Below are 22,591 nucleotides of genomic sequence, written 5' to 3' on the forward strand. Positions count from 1 at the left end.
GAAATGTTACATCTAACATCGAAAAGCGATGACAAGTGACGGATTGTCAAATGTTAGATAATTAAATATTATGTATAATGGGAGCATCACAGATTCATGTGTTCCTTCTTGTTCTGACTGTATCATGTAGAAGGCGTTTCTTTGTGAACCGGTATGGCAGGAGCGTTACTATATTTAACCTTTACTAATGTTATTGTATGTATTTTAAATAAAAATATTCACCCAACTGCTGATAAGCAAATTTTGATGGTTTTGCAATTTTGTTGGATGCATTTATTAATTTATATACCGCACGTCTAGACTATCTGATACATGTGTCAGTGTACAACCAGGTTAATAGGTAGCATATATCCGATTTTTGCCTTAGTTTGGTAACGCACATTAACATGTGGAGGTTTTTTTAGTGCCGCGGCAAATGTAGTAGAGTAGCTTGACCAGAGACAAACCATCTTTGGCGATCCTGGCCGATCTGACGGTAGGATTCGAACACGCACTTAAGTCGCGAGTCTTGCCCGTTAACGTACGTTTAGGATAGTTTCCCATATTAATTTAGCATCAGATGTCTTGACCTGGCCAATTAGGAATCAGAAAGTAATAACATTGACCGTTTGAGGTTGGGGTGGGTGAGGTGGCTACTCCCCCTGAACGTGTGTAGAAAAGACAGGTCTGGTATCCGAAAACTGGACCAAAGGACCAAATATTTTGAAAAACAAGACTTGCATACAATTCATGCACGGACTATAGATTCATATTTTAGTCGATGTATATTGAGTATGGTATATATGACAAAAGGTGAAAATTAAGCACAGGAAAAAACTATGAGGACAAGTAAAGGACAATGCGAATGATCTTTATTATAAGGCAATACTAAGAGACTATTCAATGACCCCTAAAAGGTCGTTATTGAAGTTTCAACGTCTGTCTCTACGTACCTATAATGTATTAGAGGACTTTGTCTTGTCATAAGAACTGTAGTGTGTAAGAATCTTGTACATACACTTACAACTTCAGAGACAAATGGCATCAGCAATAAAAAGCTGAATTGTCCAAGTTGTATGGAAACCTTCGAGTCATCGAAAGTATTGGCGTGTTTCCATACATTTTGTGAGAACTGTAATTGTAGACATGCACGCAGTCTGAGAGTGGAGGGGACACGGTCGGTTTCTGTGGCCGTTGTGTAGATGTCCCACCACAGTACCTATTACCGAGCAGGCTCCAGATGATTGGGACACTGAACTTCACACCAACGCCGTCTTTGGATTGTTTTTGGCATCATATCTGTCTGACAAGGGATGACACTGTCTACTACCAGCCATGTTTAACGCTGAACATACATCATAGTACTTTCAAAAATGATCGAAAAACATGTCAGCAGGCATATTTTTACATATCCTGACAAATACCAACTACTCCATAATCAGAATCGGCTTTTCGACAGAATCATTCATGTCAAACTGTATTGACAAAACTTATAGACCAATGGCTACAAGCAGTAGAATCAAGCGAACTTACTGGCGCAATCTTCATTGATTTAAAAAAATACAAAAAAACATTCGATTTGGTTGACCATTTGGTGCTTATTAAAATACTTTCAGCCTACAAGTTTTCTCCAAACTTATGTGCCTGATTCACTTCGTATGTCACTAACGAACACCAGGTTGTTTGAACGGGTAAATATACTTCCGAACCAAGTCATATCTTAAGTGGTGTTCCTCAAGGATCTATATTATAGCCTCTTCGTTTTCTACTATTTGGCAATTAATTAGCCTTGTATCCAGCGCACTCTATCACAGATCTTTTCGCTGACGACTCTAGATTGCATTTATCTGGTAAATCTCTAGACTCCATTAAAAATAAACTTCAAATCGACCTCAGCAATATATCAGTTTGGTGTCATCAAAACAAAATGCATATTAATATTTCTAAAACGAAACGTATGACAATCGGAACAAGGCAGCGTCTATCTACTAACTTCGATTTACTTCTAATTCAAAATGACTTAGACGTATCTATTGTCAAAAATCAAAAACTGATTGGTATCTGCATTGATCAGCATATCAGCTGAATGCACATATCGATCACCTATGTGCAATGGTAGTCAAAAGAATAACTCTGTTAAAATTGCTTTCCAAATTTCTACCTCCCCAATCGCTTGAACTTTATTTTCGGGTTATATACTACCACTGATAGATTAGGGCTGTACCATATGGGGAAACACATCCAATTATAATCTGTCCAGAATCGATACACTCCAGAAAAGGGCAGCCCAAATAATACTGAAACTTCCTGTTATGACTCCCTCGAATGTTTTGTTTTCACGCCTGCAGTGGCTACCTATACAAAAACGCATTCTTTATTCTAAAGGAATCATGACATATAAGTCTTTATACGGTCCTTGTCCAGATTATATCTCTAACCAAACTGAACTAAGATCGTCAAATACTGAGCGTAATCGACGACTAACAGTGATCTCCAGATTCCGTGGTCGAAAACCAATCATTACAAAAGCTCATTTACTGTATCATCACCTACTGTATGGAATTCCTTACCACTGAGGATACGAAATTCAGATTCCCTTGATTCTGTTAAATTATCATCAAAGAACTCTGAATAGAAAACGTTATCATTATATTCATAAATGATATGTCCAGATCTTATTCGATATATGTAATACGTACGACTTATGTAGAAATGTATGTACCTGTGTATTCAATATTGTTCATATATGTATATGTTTCTCAGTACAGTCACACATAGTCATTCATGTTAAATATGCATGAATGAGTGTGCGACGATACCTGAGTATGTGCATAGTCTTGTATTTTTCTTCTTTTTTTGTTTCTTTTTTTCTGGTTTCTTTTTTTTCTATTTTTATTTTTTATTAACATAGCCAATTAAAAAAATTGAGGACCACATGGCGGAGGGGTCAGTCATGACCAGAAGTGTTATCCATGTTAAAGAAAGTTTATTATTATTATTATTATTATTATTAGATCTCTGTCCCATATTGTGTCACGTATTCGAAGTATCTCTGTAACAATTGTTACAGTTGTCACACGATTTTTAAGTATCTTAGGAAATTTAATTCAAAATAACAATTATGAAATTAAGCATATCGACAACTCTGTACGGCTAAATTTGCTGATTGAAAATACACGCTACTTGAATAAATTTCGCTTTAAAATTTAAAATTGTTACAACAAATTTAAGCGAAGCTCTGTCATCAGTGTCAACATGATATTGAATGAACAGCAATGTGTAATGAATACACGACACAGACTCTGTTTTCAAAGTTTCATAGCTAAATGCCCAGTAAAATCGATTAGCAGAAGCTTTTATCTTCAAAATAAAATAAGGAGTTTGAAATATGCAAATAAAACGAAAACATAAAGAGATGAACATGCGAATTTAAAGCTATTATGTTACGGCAAATTTGGCCACGGAATATGGCCTGCACTCAGACTTAGCCTGTTGCATAACGACTGCTTCCAGATAGGCTGAGGTCGATGGTTGTCGATCAACCGTTAGACACATCTCCGGCCAATCGGAGGATTTAGCGTTTTTCGTATGATGAAGAAGAAAAGGCAGAATGTCAAAATTTGCAGGAACCAGACAAGCTCTGTCTTAGAGTTTGGAAAAGAGGCGAAACTGGGAGGGTACTGCTCTTTCTTTCTCTCTCTCTCTCATTGCTGGAGAAGTATTAGTACATAGATAGCGTCGGACTAGCTATATAAGAGTCGAGGGACTGATATCTACCACGCGTGCCACGCCGTTCAAACCAAAACAAAAAACAACAAAAAAGACTAGATGGTATCTGCTGTCGAAAGTGGGACTCATCGGTTAATATGTCATTTTCATTTTTTACAATCCAAACTCAGTCCTTCCGATAACCTGGTCCAGGACGTCATTCGAGGAATACAATAAGGTGTATTTCTTCACAATGAAAGTAAACAACGATTTCACTTATATATCACGAGGCAGTGTAAAAACTTTGATCGAGACATGGAAGCATGTACTTATCTGACATGCTAGTGTCGATGTGAACTGGTCGGTCATTTTATATTGCCTATGTAACGTAACGAACAAATCGATCAAGTGCATATATATATATATATATATATATATATATATATATATATATATATATATATAAAGAGAGAGAGAGAGAGAGATGTATGAAAGAGTCGAAATATGTAATTATGGAGACTTACTTCCCCCTTACATATTTTTGTATATACTATTGTGACGAAAAACATAATTTTAACTCGAAAACGATACATAAATATTTTCTATTTTATTTCTAAGTTTTCAAGTTTATTAAAAACTACATATATATGTGAATCAGCGTGTAAAATTTGAAAAATTGCTTTAATTGATTGTGATTAAACTGTTTGCACACTAAACATTCAAGGTTACCTACTCATTTAGGAACAAACCGTCCAGATTTTCATCTAATTTCAAATAGGGCACGTCCTTTATCGTGACATTTCCATATGTATCCATTCAATAGTGTTAATATCACAATAGCCAAAACATCCCAACAAAGAATGGCTTTAACTTTCCTAATTACTAAAATCGATGACATCATTCAATTAGCTTGCGATACTCATAATAAGATTAGAATAACATTCTCCTTAAATGGATTACTTTCTTAATGTCTTTACATAATTAAGCGTGATGTCTTGTTCGTGAAATGGCTAGATGAAGCTAGCTCTTCTTCAAAACTTTTTTCTTTCAAAAAATAATTTGGAGAGCGTATGTCATATTAATTTGAAAACTTTCAAGAAGTCTGAGTTTCCTTCAAACACAAGAATCACATCGTTCCTGTCAATCAAGCATATATCAAGAGGATTGTGAAGTCCATCATCGCCAGATAGTAAAACACCGAGTTGTCTCCCTTCTGGAGTAAGGGGACGTCCATTACTTATGTCAACAATTTTTAGGCAATTTTTTACCACCACCACACCCCCCCTTGTCAACAACTGTCTAACTTTCAGTGACCCCCCTAATAAAATTTTACGCCTCCCCCCAACTAACAATATTTTATACGGCTGGCTTTAATGCTAAAAATAGAATTATGGAAATTAAAAGGTCTACAAATAAATTTTAATACATTTTTTTAAAACGTGTTTAACAGATTTCAAATTGACTATAACACTTTGAATTCATGAAAAAATCGAGAGTTTATATTCTATGTTCCTCAACTGTTATAATGGGCATAGTGGCTGATTCATTAATTTCTTGTAGAACCGATACACCCGACAAGTCAACATCATCTTCATCTAACCATTCTGCACTTAACATCTCTCCATGAGCAATAATTGCCATCAGCTCTCTCTGTCTTATTGGCAGCCACTCGTATTGGCCGAATTCTTTGCGGTTGAGGAGCATGTGGCAATTGCCTAGGCCCAAGATCGCGTTGTCGGTGCTGTTGAACATGCTTCTTCAACATGACTTGTGAAGCAACATAGAGGTGACAGATTTTGCAGATCCGTTCAAGGAGCGACAACTGAATGGAAGGACAATATAGATCATATGGAAGAATTTTGAATGCCTTTGCCGATCGAGGTAGCATGTTATCAACTTTCAAAGACTGACTGAAGAAAAGAGAAGGAAATCTGTGCAGGTCGCTCTCAGACGCATCTGGTGCTTTAAGGCCTGTCTACAATCTACAATCTACATTGAATAAAAACAAAATATGATGAAGCAAGACTATGACTTCCTTGGCAAGAGCTCAACCGGTTTAGGATTAAACTGGTGGGCTGTTGACGGGCGAGCGAGTGTGTGCCATACCAACGCACCGACTAATTTCCTATTTTTTGATTTATTAAATTTATTGTAAAAAATAACATTGTTGAGGTCAATTTATCTTGAACTCCTCCCTCCCCCATGTCAACAATTGTCAAACTTCTTCAAACCCCCTCTCCCCCATTCTGTTGACATAATTAATGGACGACCCCTAACCTGTATTATAGTCTTAGATTCAGAACCACAGCAATAGATAATACTATTCTTGTCTACAGTGATCCGTTTCGCACTTTGAATAAAATGAAGTAATTTGCAGGTCTCTTAGAAAGAGTCATCAGAATATAATCTTACATTAATTTAAACATTTTCACGTCGTTTGACCTTCCTTCAAATACAACAATCAGGTCATTCCTGTCATTCAAACATAAACCAAGAGGATTCTGTAGTCCATCATCACGAGATAGTAATACACCTAGTTGTCTCCCTTCTGGAGTCACCTGTATTATAGTCTTAGATTTAGAACCACAGCAATAGATAATACCATTCTTGTCTACAGTGATCCCTGACGCGCCCTTAAGATCATTGCTTTGAAATTTACTCAGTTTGTTCCCCTTCATATCCATGGTTACAATTACATTATTTGTAGTGTAATAAATGTTCTGTCCATCCTGACTGACACAGTGCATATTAAGCCCACTACTCAAATGGTCATATGACTCAATCTTACTGATGACTTTGTTTGAAGTATCATATGTAAGCAAGGAATCTCCATGAATGTGTACAAGAATGTTCTGTTGGTAGGAAGCTATACCAAAGCATGAGATGCCAACAGGAATGTTCCTCAGTGGTGTCAGTGTATTGCCCGCAGACACGATGTTTATATCTTCCTCCAAAGTTACAGCCACAGTATTATCGTCCAAACGACAAACGTGCTTAGGAGCACTATCCATATTTAGACTGGATATACACCGAAAGCTCTTATCAAGCATCTTTAATTTTCCATTTCCCAAATCAGACAATACAAGTCTATCATCAGGAAGGAAAACACCCGAATATATCCAACATTGTGTATGATCACCAGGAATCTTAGCGCTAAAATGTACCATTGAACTGGGTTGAATTTTAAGTTGTAGTTTTTTGGTAGTTGAAAATGACAAGTCAGATGACATTTTTGAAATTTTGCGAGCTCTTCTGAACATTTTACCGAGGGAATTCAAGCTTTTACTGATTCCTTCACAAGTGATGTCACGATGAAATTCTAATTCAACCACTTCTGATTTAGTTTTCATTGTGTCCCATTTCTCCCTGTACTTATGGACCTGCTGTGATACTTTGGTCATTGTGATGAAAACTTTTGTCTCATCATCTGATTTCGCACCGTTTATCAACATTAGTTCGGATGTTTCTATGGCAGCTATTGCACTATTACATTCTATGATTTCATCCGATATTGTCACCGTTTCTTGCTTACACATCTGATCCAGCTCTGCAAGAGCTGCTGTCTCCAGCCTATCCAAAAGTTGTTTTATCATGACGGACCAATCCTTAATTGCCTTGGTTATTTCATTTCTTTGCTGCTCAATAGATTCTAAAGTAAGCGACCTATTTTCGCGAAATGTGATAAACAGCTTTTTAAGTCCATCGAAATTGTCTGATAATTTTTTTAAATCCAGGCTCTCTTTGGCATTTGTAGATAACTCTTTTATCGTTAGCAATTCATCGCATTTTCTGTGATCTTTAATAGCACAATCACTGCAGCAAAGTTCTTTGTGACCTGAACACAAATATTTGTACTGTTCACGATGTATAGAACAACGATACATGTCTTCCTGAATTGAATTTAGATCCTGCTGTAAAGGCATTGACTGAATAGTGACAGTATGATCCTTGCTGACCTTGAAAATCTTGTGATAAGTGTAGCAATTGTTGCAGAGATACTCCAAACACGTGACACAATATGCCACAGAGCTATGCTGCTTGGTCAGCGTCAAACATGGTTGGCAATAAACTGGGTCGTCCTTGCTGGACGGAGATGTCACCAGAAATGACACAATGATGGCGTTGGTAGGAAGTTTCGCTGCCCAGTCATCTGGTGTCTGCTCCTTACTAGGTGCTGGGGTGTGACTTCTACACACGGGACACAAAATCGTATCTTGCCGTGCCCCCTCCGTTCGCCGACTGCTTACATGTCTACATATACACTTCTCACAAAATGTGTGGAAACACGCCAGTACTTTTGGTGACTCGAACGTTTCCAAACAAATCGGACAATTCAGCTGTTTATAACTAGACTCCTTTGTCTCTGCCATTGTACAGTGTACATGTAGGTTTATTACCTCATACAGAACTTGTCTGACGGTACAAAATCCACTAATCAGTTATAGGTATGCAGAGATAGAAGTTGAAGAGTCAACAACTTCCTTGTCGCGGCGTTGAATATCTGCTTAGCATTTACCTTATAATGTAGATCATTAGCAGTTCCTTGACGTGTATTCACAACTTCTCCTCTACTTACTTCTAGGTTTTGCCATATACACTATACTCAACATATATTGATTAAAGTATGAATCTTTCGTCCGCACATAAATTGTGTATAAGTCTTCTATCTTGATAGGCTACGGTAATAGTTAAAATGAATCACACATTGCGTGTACAAAGTATAATCACGTGGTGCGAAGTCGATATCGTATAACATTTATGTGACGTAATCGGTATAATGTTTTATACTGCATACTGAACACGAGCAACATTTTAAATTCGAACGTGACAGTAACAATATTTTAGTGAATACATTTTATATATGTCTTTACGCGGAAGACGACAAATAGCAAAAATAAAAAAAGAAACTTAATGGCATTGATTGGCTGGACGTTCGATTCAGACATAAGTTGTTGACATATGTTCAGATACATAAGGGATTATTTTGTACCAATAAAGACACAAAAAGTCAGTCTGTAGAAAGAAATGTGCAAATTTGAATTGTTCCTAAAGGTTCAATATCCTAATACAATATGTTAGGTTTCTTTTGAAAGTACTAGGTCCTTTTGTCCAGTTTTCGACCAGTAGGTATGGGGTTTCTACTCATGTTCGGGAGAAGTCAGTCCCTTGACCTCCAACCGCTAATGTGATGATTTGTTAATTACTAATTGGGCACGGTCAGGACATTCGATACTAAACTTGAAGGGGAAACGCCCATGAATATATGTGAGCGCGGTAGCTCTGTGACCAGCGGGCAGAACATGACAGGCGACCGAAAGAGTGAGAGTTCCAATCCTACCATCGGATCGGCAAGTGTCGGCTGCCGTAGTTTGTCCCTGCGCAAGCTACTTTACTTTTATTATCTCCCCGTGTATGCGGTGCGATACAACACCAAATCAAGGCAAAAATCGTACATGTGTGCATCTTATCCAAGCTGTACTTTGGCATGTTTATCAGATAGTGTGATATGCAGTATTGGACTTACTGAGTGCAATCTACAAACTGCAAAACAAAGTTTGTTTCTAATACAGCAGATGGACAAACATCTTTTATTTGTATTCAAATTATATACTTAAATTCTTCCATAAATAAAAAGAAAACAGATAAACGTTAATATTGAGAAGTCTTTAACTATTTAAATTCATGATTATATTTGATGAAAAATGCATAGTATCAAAATACCAGTCTGTCTATGTTAGACGAGGTTATACCTCACCTTCCATATGGTTAACAACAAAGCGTCACATGCTACAGTCTAGCTAGGTCAACATGGGGTACATGTATCAGGCATGCTCTCGCCATGCTCATTAATTAATGACCAAGCTCTGTCGGATATGCCACTTGTCATCGCTTTTAGAGTCTAGATGTAGTATTCCTACATACAATGTGAAAGAAATTTACTGTCATTGAAAATAAAAGCCAATACCGACAGAAAACTCTTGTGTGCATAAAAAAAATACTACAAACAGTGCTATCACCATTCATATTATTACCTTTATTTCTAATACTATAATAATAATAATAATAATAATAATAATAATAACAATAATGATAATAATAATAATCATTGAATGAATTTGACAAAAAGGACGACAAAAACAGGTCATGTTACTGATACTACTAATATTACTACTTCTATTAGAAGTCGATGAGAATTGAATATATATATATATATATATATATATATATATATATATATATATATATATATATATATATATCAAAGCATCATTGTATCTGTGTGTTTGAAATCAATTAGTTTCAAATACAGATTTTAAAAAAGCCCACAGAATACCCTTTTCTCTCTTCGTGTATACTTTGACTTTCAAGTGTACTCATTCCTCGGGAATTTCAACAATTTGCCTGAACAACTTACACAATGATTCCTATCGCTAATAATAAAACAAATCTTTCTTTTCCCCTCCTTCTCCAACAACTACTGCTAATTGTGTGGTATCTAATTTTCTAAACAGTTTAACACTACAAACAGAAGTGCTTTTTGTAGAAATAAATGATTAAGAAGGGCAAACGACAAATTTAAAAATAAAAATGAGAAAAAATGACAATATTGAGTAAGTGAGTTGTGGTGTGGAACGCTGTCATACTAGCACGACCCGTGGAGCTCACTAATTTAGCCGAAAGCAAGTTTGGAAAGAACCATCTGACTTTTACAAGGTACTAGATGGAGTCATCGACATGGCGGTTGATTAGAATATGTTTATCTCACTTTGTATATAAGCAGTCTACATTTTTGTAAATAATGTACTCGAAAAGGTAGAATTGAAGGCTAATATTAAAAGTGTTGATCTCTAATATTAATCCACAACCCAAACGTAAATGGAACACCTTGAAGGCACTGGAGATTTTCCATCAAACAATGAAGCTTTTATCTTGTTAGTGTTGGGGTGGGGTGCAATTGGAGGGGGTGTTGTTGTTTGCTTTTTTAGTAGGAATAAATATTTTATATACTAGTCTTGAATTGAGATTTTGCGGAAAATGGCTGCTAGACAGATATATTCCTAAATACAAACTTTGCTGCGATTTATTCACCGACACATGCTCTAAGGATGGCGGAGTTGTCTCCCAAAATATGCATTTTCACTCCCGGTGGTCTCAGCGACAGTTTGAGAGCCAGCCTAGCATAGCTGCTCTGACGCGATACAAAGCAGCAATTATATTTATATAATCAAAAATACTCTATTGAAAACAGTGAAAAGGAATGATTTTGTTACCTTTTTCTCTCTATGGGGAACCGGGTGGCCGAGTGGCGAATGGTCTAAAGCGATCGCCTGTCCCGATCATTTCCATTTCACCCCTCTGTCCGCAAGGGTTTGAGTCTCGGGCTCGTCCAATGTTGGCATGCGAGACAGCTTGCCAATAGCTTCCCGTGGATCGGTGGGTCTTTCTCAGACAGATAGTAGATAATGAACAACTTACAGTTAGAATAATACAAGATAGACATTTCGACAAATAAAAAAAAAGCTAATAGTTATGATGCAGATACTGCATTCATTCTACTTACTGTTAGACAGGCAGACAGATGGATCGGTACTATGAGCAGGCGATATTTTAATTTGTATGTGTACATAGTCGACGTATGGTGAAATGTATTATTATGTATTGGTGGCATTTTTACAGTGCAAGCCTTTAAAGAGTTTATCATTGATATATCTGATCTGTGAGGTACAAAACATAGCATATATGGCGATTATATATTAGACTGTATAAGGCTATGCTGTTTGTGAGGGGACAATAAAAATATAAATCGTAACCTCCCTCGTTCTCATCATCGTCGTCATCATCATCATCATCGAATTTAACAAAACCTTGTACATGAAGCTATGACCTTTAAAATAAAGTTTTATATCAAAATGATCATAACATCCAAAAACTTTCATTATATATTCAAATCGCTCCAAAACAGATAGATATATAAATAGATAGACCCCATTTATTTTGGGTTGGAAATTACAGTGAGCTTTTGTAAGATACATTTCCGTCAAAATAATAAAGTTCTATTCATTTATAAAAAATAATTCCAGGCAATTATGTCAGGAAACGACTATAGACCTTTTAGACTCATCAGTAGAGTCAGTACGTTGTACAGTTCAGAGATTATTGTATAGGTTTAACAAATTGAATTTCATGACCTTATAATGGTTCAGTTACACTTGCTACTCCACGCCTGGTTATCCATATTTTACTCATTCAAACTTGAGCAGTTCGTGAGCAGGAGCTCACAAGGCTCCACGACTTCTATCGTATGAGTCAGTATCTTTTTGATGGTGACCAATTAACCAATGGATCTCAGTCACATCAACCTAGATTTTGTGTGTAAAAAATATCTAATTTCAGTATGCATGATCGTTTGGTGGTAGTTGGTAAAAATATGTTATAATTTGAGCAATATAGTGTTTGAAATTCTAGAAAACATGTGGAAAGGAACTCAAATTTTTATCTATGAAATGTCTTCATTCTGAGATGCACCATTACTGCAATCTGTGAAGCAATAGATGAAATGGAATTTGAATTAGAGCCAAAAAAATTTAATAACTTTTTATCAAGTACTTAAAAGTAGGTCACAATGACCTTCCTTTTGTGTGCGACATATGATTATCCCAAAATTCACACACATGTTAAGCTTAATGTCAATATATGCAGTGGTCTAAAGATGCAGCAAGGGTTGGGATGATCTCAGATTATTTTGAGCAATAGCAGTGGCCAATTTTGATTTGCAACACAAGGTCATCTTATGTTGCGCTGGTGGCATTATAACCTGGGCACATTTTGAGCAATTTACGTCAGTTCTGGAAAGTATGTAACAGTGACCAAATTTTCATGTTTGCAGCATATGTACACCCCAATATGCACACACAGTGTAAGTGTCATGCTAATAGGGTTTAAAATATAAAAGTTACAGCTCAGACAGAAAGGAGGGTCACAAGTCTTACAACAATTGTGAGTAAACCCAGGAAATTTCGTAAGGGCAATCCAAGCAACATAGATCTATGATAGGATGCAACTTTAGTGTAATTGTGATAGCAATAGATGTCAAAATAATGGAATTTAAACTGACAATATTTTAATCATTTATTGTCAATAAATCATAGAAAGTGGGACACGGAATCCTAATTTGGTTCACACATGTTGATCCCCAAATTTATCTTAATAAGTGAAGCATTTTATGAATTATGGAATGAACAAAGAAGAAAAGGAGGTGAACAAAGTAAATCATATATACCGCTTGCTTATTGATGTGATGGGGTAAAAACAATATTATGAAACGATGGGTCAGTTGTTTTTTGAAAGGAACTTTTACATTTATGGCAAATCATGCCGAAGAAACGGTTCAAGTGCCTTTCCCAATGACACACAAATGCAGCCACACCTGCTTTAGCTAATAAAGTCATGATATATAATTGAAACAAAGTTTGATTCGAAAAATATCTTTTCTACTTGGTTGCTATGGAAGCTTAGTGGTTTCCATGGAAGCCACCAAAGACATAACGTGTACTCTGGTGTCACGTTAAATTATGATATGGGTCTTTATTCATTTTAAGACCAAGCTTTAAGCTTGAATGATGTCTCACTTTATGCGGTACAAACATGGGCGCCCGCACATAGGAGCAAGGATGAGTCAGGGCCAATTTCTCCCCTCCCCCCGATTTCACTTCTAAATATATTTTGGTCTACATCCGTGACCACTACAAGTTTGCCACCACCTCCTTCCCTGTAAAAATTTCGGCGGGCACCCTTGGGTACCAACTTTAAAATCAAAATTGCATACTTTTTCTAGTGGCCTTAACTTACTGACACATACATGTATTATTTTTGGTGCTTTGAGTATGTACGATTTTTTCTTTGAATTTTCATAAACCCTCTGTGTGAAACTTTAACGGTATGGTATTATAGATGCACATAAGAAAAGGAAATGCAGACATGCTGCTATTCTGAAGATTTCGGTTTCATAACTTCAGTATGATACTAATTTGGTACTTAAGAACTTTTCATATGAAAAATGTTATTGAAATGGGCTACGAATGTTCATAGAAAATGAAAAAGACACATACAACACCATACGTTATTCATTTATAATATGCCTTTCATGAACTAATGATTCAAAGAAGACATCTCTGTCAAATAGCCGAAAACCAAATGAAGAACGAAGAGATGTGACAATATCTTAATCTACAACACAGCCAGATCAAATATGTGAGAAAAATCAATCATATTGGTCCATGTTTGCATGAATAATTTGCAACATTTTCTAACGAATATTTCTTTTTTGGCTTCCATAACACTCTTCAGCTTCTATAATAATCACGCAGAAAATATATTTTTTTTATGTTTCCACAATAACATTTCAAAATACCTGTCCAATTTTAATCAGACTTCAAATGAAATGTCATCATGAGATATGTCTTTTAAAATTATTGTCTAAAACAACTTCATTTCTTGGTATAGAAAATTTAGCAAATCTTCATTTTGTGCTGTGGTTCTTTTTAATAGCAACTAGAGTAACTATTTTGTATTATACAGCAACCCGATGGATATATATTTACAATTGTTAACACCAGTATGGAATGGTAATGACCCTTTAAATCCACTTTTTTCCCTCTTTATTAGATTACCTACAATAGTTGTATCTTTGGAGGCATATCAACTGTTCTATAAGTTTAATGAAACAGGATGAAAATACAATCAGAATGAAAATGACTTGCAATCTAATTTAACCCAGCCGATTTCAAATATGTTTCCAATATTTTGTCTCTGTTAAACGTAGTAGGCAATAGTACTGCCTAGGTTGTTTGTTGTGATATTTTTTGGATGTATGTTTCAATAACTTCTAATATAGTTCAGTTTATATTTTGAAAAGCATGCAACCTAGATATAATGGTCATTTACAAAAGGCTCCATTCTTTTTAAAATGGGAGCCGCAGTAGGTAATTTGGTAGAGTTTCGGACACGTAATCCAGGGATGGTGGGTTCACTATGTAATAAAGCTGGATCACTTTGACATACATTTTAGTACTTAATTATTATTATTATTATTATTATTATTATTATCGTGTGCAGTGCATGCTCAGCCATTTAACAGCGTCATCATCAGCAACCTGCAGAGTAAGCAGTCCACTGGGGAACTTTGTCAGTTGACAGTTGTTCACAATGTGTGACATGGTCTGAAGAGTTCCACAGCAACAGGAAGAGTTAGTGGTCTGTCCCCATCGGACAAGGTTGACTGCACAACGCCCCTGTCCTGTCCGAAAGTGGTTAAGTATGGTCCACAGATGACGTGGAAGGTTGAAGCTCGGATGGCAGACAGATGGCTCAGATACGAGGGAGTACTTGATAAACAGGCTCTACAAGCATTTCTTCGTTCTAATTCCAATATTGCTTTCAACTTCAGGCAATTTTTATACGTTTGTAAGCTTACTTTAGTGTTGGCGTGCAATACTAAATTTGCATGATATGGATAGGCGTATATTTTGCCAGTTTTGGATGACGCATGCCCATCTGGCAGAATACTTCCCCCACCCTCCAACCGACTTTACTTCCGCATAATTGGCCACAAAAAAATTTCATTTCCATCTGAGATTCTATTCTAGAGTTATTTTCTCCACACGAAAAAATATTACTACTGAGTCTATTTTCCCCGCAGAAGCGTCGCCCTAGAATAATGGTCTCCCATAGAGCATAACTTCTCCTCCTGGATAAATTTTACTGATGGGACAATTGACCTCTAGATTTTCTACTCAAGAGCATTTCATCCCTTGAAAGGAGTGGGAGGGTTTTTGAGTATTTTTCCTTAGAGAAAAGTCGCTCTAAACTTATTTCCCCAATCTCAGCCCCACGCCCCTTATATTTCTCGCGGAGAAGTTCTACTTTGTGTCATTTAACCCCACTCCAGCAACCATCCTATATTTATCTTGAAACTTATCAATGGAATGTCATGCATCTTCTCTAGTCAAGGTTCTCATACCCTATATACACCCTGGCTGATCGAGCAGATATTTAGTGTTTTGTCCTTGCGACATCTACTGGATTTCATGCGTTGCCTCCCTTAGTATGTAATGCCAACCAACCAATAACGTGTAACAGCGGTACATTGTGGCGGCAAATTACTTCAAAAGGATACTTTGTAAGCTTAATATAGAAAGTATGACTACGTACCAGAGACAAGCCATTAGAGGTGTTTTTGAGTGAAAGGTATTTGTGCAACACGGATCGACATTAGAAAATTGCTTCTTTATAAGTCCATTCGGGTTGTGTATCCACTTGTCTCGATCATTTAGGAATAGTGTTGAATTTTGAGCAAGTTAAGTTTGATCTGATGTGGTGGCTTGCCGCCTCATGCAATGAAATTCACAGACCCGAAGCACATAACTATTTTCTCGATCCGTCAAGGTGTAGATAGGGTTAACATATCGGAACCTTGGCTAGCGAAAATGAATGTCATCACACAATGACCCAAGTTAATGCTCGTGCATTGGCGCGTATACATTGATTATTATAGTGTTGGACAATATCGCTCGGAAGCTGCACAGCACATATTTCGCTACCTTTGCTTGCGAATGTCTCAGTAACGTGTCTCTGTTTTTACGTCGTAACATTCTGTTACGATTTACAATATTACGTGCCTATATTGTATCGTGCAGAAGAAAAATGGCTCTCGACACCTTTTCCCCTGGAGAAAAAGGTTCGAGGTTTATTTTGTTCATTTTTCTTTTACCCGAAACAACTCTCTGAAAAGGCGGCAAAGTTTATCTAGGAGAATTTTCCCCGGGAGTAAAATTAAAATGGTTCCAGAGCCATATTCAGTGGGATCAGGGTGAAGGAACGATATTTCTTGTCCATAATTACGTGTATGTGTACCTTCTTGTCGAAGACATCTTCCGTAGATCTATCGTGGCAAAGAAAAAAGATCTCAAAGTTATGTGTACGACCGCAAACGATCTTTTTTTTTGAGACATAAAAATGGGCTTCTTTGCATTTTCAAACACAGTCATAGGGATGGATATAGCATGACAAAGGCGGATGATAGACGAGATATCCTGCAAAGGATAACCTCTTTAACTGTTACTTGTCCATACCCAAAAGCTGATGGTAGATGAGACATATAAAACTCCATAAAATGATTTTGTTTTGCAGCTTTAGGAAATGTAACATTCGAAATAGTCCAACGGTAGTATATGGCGTATCAAAACAGGCCATACTCTACCACGAAAGGAAGAGATCACATATGAAATAGTCTCGCATAAAGGACGACCTCTCCAAACTGGCCCCATTGTGCATTGATGAATGCATAGGATACTGAAAATAGTCACGTTGTAAATGATGACATATCTAAACAAACCATGCTCTGCAGAAGAGTGCAGATGATAAAATTAATTCACCACAGGCCTGGTTAGTATATATCAGATGCTCACTTTAGAAAAAAAAAAAAGATCTATTGGTCTAAACGAACAGCATCGATAACAATTATATAATAAGCAGACGGTTAGATAATAAGCAGATAAACATAATCTTTCTTAATAACCATTTCTACAAGCATTTAGTTATTAATAGTTTGTCCCAAAGCTGGCTCTTCTTTAAGGTGCAAATACCATATATTAGCCCTTTTATTGATCCTAATCTGTATTAAGTATTATTTTCACTTTGCTTGCCTATTACAGTATTTACTAACCGAAAATAATCGATCCCAGCGCTTTTTAGGTGTTTTATTTATTTAACGTAGGACAACAATTTATTTTGCGTTTATCCTGAGTTATGCAGCCATTGGTAAATTGATGACGATTATAACACTTACAGTCCAAATTATCTTTGTATCGTCACACCACAAATAAGTCTTGTCACGAGGATGTCATCTTTACGGAAGGAGTCTTCAGCTGTAGAATTTAGTGTTCAACGAAGTCAATCCATGTCCACGCACGTATAACACACTGCGACCAGGTGTCTGGCTCGGCCTCAAAACCGCCATTCATCAGGGAAATTGAGCCCAAATTTACTGAAATACAAGTGATAGGACTACGCGTGGAAGTAGAAAACGCTGAACTGATCCAGAAAATTTAAAAGAAATTTGGGGCAAACGTGATAACACATAAAATAGCAATTGTGTGGGGGTTTGCCCCCATAAAGTCGGGGATTAGACTGACATACGTCAACAGAGAAGGTGCGAAAAAGATACCACTCTTCTTTTATGTGCTTGGCTTCAAATTAAAGACATGGTACAAAGGATGCGAGAACGACATAATCTGCCCTTTTTGCCATCAAAAGGGACATGGCCCCAGGGATTGTCAAGAAACAAAAATGCCAGAATCAAACACTTATGCTGGCAAAGTCGCCGCCCAGTCCCAGAAACAGCAGCATCAACAACAACAACAACAACAACAACAGAAGCCAGCAGAACAAATACTAGACCTGATTAGACAGATAAGGGAGGAAAAGCAAACAGAAGAGGAAACAATCCAATCCCTGCCGAAAATAGATTTAACAAATATAGAGGAAGGATCAAAAACTCCAGAATGGGAACATATTCTTAGCCCTAATAAAACCGGGAAGATTTTGACACCAGCAAAAGGGGGAGTGCAGACAAGAAATAGGTTCGAAGCCTTAGAAATAGAACCAATCCATGAAGAAGAAAAAGAGGAAACATCTTTACATCCGCTAACCTCGACGCCGTTACCGAGAAGAAACAGGTATGAAAGAAAGGCCGATTCGGTGTCTCCACAGGAGAAAACTACACCTCCCAGGAAAGAACCAATTCAACAACGAAAAGGCAAACCCAAGAAAATAAGAGAAGATGAAACAGATAACAAAAGCGAATCCGGAAATGAGAATGCTGAAGATGAAGAGGAATCAGAAATGGAATCAGAAATCTGAACGGAAACGGAATATACGAGTCAAGACGAAACAAGAGAAACAATAAAGACTGAAGCCGTACAAGAATCGAACACTACACTGCAGGAAACAAACACCACAATAATGTCAGAAATCGAAACTACACCCAACTCTCCTGAGTGGGGTGGGGGTGGGGAGACCACTGTCCCCATCTAATAAAATTAAACAAAACTAAACAAACCTCATAATCTAAAATTTTTTATATCGAAGGTATAACCATCAATGCGACACTCTGGATAGAGACAAGAATGGACGAAATGAACTTACAGCTCCTGTCCATAAATGTTAATGGAATAAATGAGGGAAAAATATTGAAAATTCCAAAAGATATAAAGTATGATATAATCTTCTTTCAAGAAACGCACAGTGGTTTTTACAATGAAAATAAAGCATTATGCGAAAGTTACTTAAATGATATTTTATTAACAAACGATGATATAGGTAATGCCATTAAGGTGGGAGTAGCAATTCTGATAAAAAATAAAGAAGGTATTTTTTGGGAAAAGGTTAACGAAGAGGAAAATTTCTAAGGTAGGCTATTACATATAATCATCGAAATAACACATTTTATAAACATATATATACCAGCAAAAGGAGATTATAAAAAAAACCTTCTTAGAAAAGTTAACAAAATATTTAGAAAAAAATAATATGGAAAACGTCATTATGGGGGGGGGGGATTTTAATTGGATAGGTGACAATATAGACAGAGGGGAAACTAATATCAAATGATTTAATGATTAAACCAGAAATGGAATATTTTATAAGAAAACATAAACTAGTAGATATTTACAGAAGATTAAACATTTTAAGAAAAGAATATACATATGAATACAAAATAAATAAAGGGAGTTGATTAGACAAATTTCTAGTTACAAATTTTGATGAGAAAATCTACAAAGAATCAGGGACATCCAATTTTAAAATTTCGGATCATAAGCTTTATTTTTTTGACAGTAGAAATTGAAAATAAAAAAAGATGGGGAAGGGGAAAATGGATGTTTAATAACTCAATTTTAAAAGATTATAATTTTGTTAATGAAATTAAAAATGAAATAAAAAAATTTAAACAAAAAGAAAACATAGATATAATTTAAAAAAAAGAAATTTAAAGAAATATCAATTCAATTCTCTAATATAAAAAGTAAGAAAATTAAATTAGAAAAGGAATCCATTATTTTCCAACTTCAATAAACAAATAATAGGGACCTAGAAAACATTAAAAAAGAGACTAAACGAAATTAAGGAAGAAGAAATAAGAGGAAAAGAAATTAGGGCTGGTAAATTTACAAATTTTATAAAAAAAAGCAGAAGGTCTATACAAAAGAGAGGAAAAAAGAAATGGGGGTGAAAAAGTCTTGGATAAACTTAAAATAATTGGAAACAAACTAACAACTGATAAGTGGGAAATTATGAAATATATTAAAGACTTTTATTCTAAATTATATAAAACACAAAACATACCAGAACAAACAATTGATGAATATTTAGAAGGAATTACCTGCGAGATGATCTCATCAGAACATAAAGACTTATGTGAAGATTTCATCTCACAGGAAGAAATAAAAGAAAGTATCCTATCCGCGAACAAAGGGAAATCACCGGGAGGAGATGGGCTATCCGCAGATTTCTATATGAAATTATGTAGAGAGCTGTCGCCTATACTTGAATGGTTATACAATAATATACTACTTAGAAATAATAAAATGACGGAAACGATGAGGGAGGGTATAATTATTTTAATATATAAAGGAAAAGGGGAGAGGGAGGATCTCAGAAACCGGAGGCCCATCTCCCTCCTAAACATGGATTATAAAATACTTAGTAAAATTTTAGCAAATAGGATTAAAAATGGAATGGATAAAATCATTAATATTTACCAAACTTGTGGACCCCAAAAGAGGGAAATACAAAACAATATATCAAATATTAAAACAATTTTAGATTATTTATACGAAAACAAGAAAAAAAGCTGCCATGGTACTTTTTGACCAAGAAAAAGCCTTTGATAGATTAGAATATAACTATACCCAAAAAGTTCTAAAGAAATTTGGTTTCGAAGAAAATTTCCGAAAATGGACTAATATACTGTACAATGATATCACTTCTAGAGTACAGATCAATAGAGCTATGACAGATACATTTGAAATTAAACGATCAGTGAGGCAAGGATGCCCATTATATATGCTATTATACGTAATAGCAATTGAAATGCTTAGTATCAGCAGAAAACTCAACAAAGAAATAGTTGGTATTAAAGTTCCAAATTTACAAGATGAAGTTAAAATGCTGCAAATCTTCTTTAAACATTTCTGCGGGATTCTCTGGTATTTCGGGCCAGAATCGTTGTTGTTCTGCTTGTTGCAGAGATGGAGGAAGTTGATGTGAAAGTTCCTGCTGAGAGAGTTGTTGTTGTTCTGCTTGTTCCATAGACTCTCTATAAAGTCTCTTTACTTCTTTATCAAGAATTCTGTATTCTAAATCATCACCTCTGGCTTGTTTTTTGTTCCCATATATGCGATATATCCATTTAATAAGATTATCATCAGTTACTTTTTCAAAACCAGGTTTTAAGATACTAGATTTATTAAACATACTAATTAATATTTTTCCGGGTAATTTTTAGCTTTTAATAGTTTTAATTTCTTCGATACAATTCTCCCTAAATTTTGCAATCAATTTAACATTTTCCTTTATTGGTTTAGCAAGGTCTTTTTTCACACCGGCAATTTCAGTACGAATTTGTTCAATACCTTCAAATATTTCTTCACCGGGTTAAGGTTGAGCTGCAGCTATATCAGTCGGAAGATCTCGTAAAATCTTTTTTGTTTGCTTAGTTCTCCTCGCAATTTTTTCAGCTTGCTCAGCGGTCTGCTTTAATATTGGAAGAATACCTTTTTTTCTTTCCTCCTCATCCTTAATATCTCCCAATAAAGCTCTTTCAGAGACCGCCGCGGCTTTTTCAGTAGCTGTTCTGACGGGTTTAAATAATTGTTCTGTGCCAACTGCGAATTCAACTTGTGCTTCCTGTCGCGATTGCACATTTTTTTGAAGTCCTCTTTTACAGGGATATATTTCTTAAGTGCTTCTTCTCGCTCTCTAGCTAGTCTAGCTGTGTAAGATTCCGAGTGTACCATTATTTGATATAACAATTTTTAATTCAGAGCAGCGGGGGGGGGGGGGCCATACTCTCTATGCTTCACTGACATTATCGCGTCATTTTTCTTAAGTTAAATCGAAGAAGAAAAAAAACTATCGGCGATAACACATAAATCAATTTATCGGTGAAAAAGTTGTTTTACACTGAATATCGCATTTTTAAAAAAATGATTTTTAGCGATTTCCCAGGAAGTCGTATTTTGGCGAAATACAGGTGAACCAATTAGAGGTTGTTCGCCGTCCCTGCTGCTAGAGCCCAATCGGCAACTAAGATCTGATGACCCGAGGAGGTCAGCAGACGGGAGGGAGAGGGAAAAGAGATACGGAAACGTGGACATATCACGAGTAGTGATTGCGAAAGACCGGAAGCTCAAGGTGATGCTGACATGCCGGCAATCTCAGTTCGATCAGTCACTTAATCATATGATGAAATTTGTTCTATCAGTAACAGAACGGCTAAATAAATTTTGCATAATTTTGTAACGCTATTTTTTAGAGAAAGCGAGTGATTTACATGTCATTTGGTTAATGTAATTGATTAAATTATTATATTTTACATACGGTGGCCGTCATATTCTATTATATATCTCTGCACAGTCTTCTGTTATTTAATCCCTTAATTTCATATATTATGTTATTAATGACTCGATACGGGTACTAACAGCTTGGTCGATAATTTTCTAGACAGTGATAACCAAACATCTTTTGGCGTAGGTAAGATCTGAAGAGACATTGTGTTGAATTTGCCTACCTGATATCGATAAGGAGAATTTTTATCTTCTCTTTCAAAAATATTGTATTTCTTAAA

At 35.9% G+C, this 22,591-nt stretch overlaps 1 protein-coding gene across 1 annotated transcript; it reads right to left on the minus strand.

The window, feature by feature from the left end:
• Nucleotides 1-4,279: 4,279 nt before the first annotated feature.
• Nucleotides 4,280-8,354, minus strand: LOC149799593 (uncharacterized). Its single transcript, XM_089958934.1, has one exon. The coding sequence runs from the start codon at nucleotides 8,055-8,057 to the stop codon at nucleotides 6,096-6,098; it is 1,962 nt and encodes a 653-aa protein (XP_089815060.1). The 5' UTR covers nucleotides 8,058-8,354; the 3' UTR covers nucleotides 4,280-6,095.
• Nucleotides 8,355-22,591: the final 14,237 nt, after the last annotated feature.

Source organism: Sinohyriopsis cumingii, chromosome 5 (assembly GCF_028554795.1).
Source record: "Sinohyriopsis cumingii isolate HCF-2022 chromosome 5, ASM2855479v2, whole genome shotgun sequence".
Classification (NCBI taxonomy): domain Eukaryota; kingdom Metazoa; phylum Mollusca; class Bivalvia; order Unionida; family Unionidae; genus Sinohyriopsis; species Sinohyriopsis cumingii.

What these genes read in the sequence shown, in the direction of transcription:
- LOC149799593 (XM_089958934.1), bottom strand. Translation starts at nt 8,057, where the DNA reads ATGGCAGAGACAAAGGAGTCTAGTTATAAACAGCTGAATTGTCCGATT.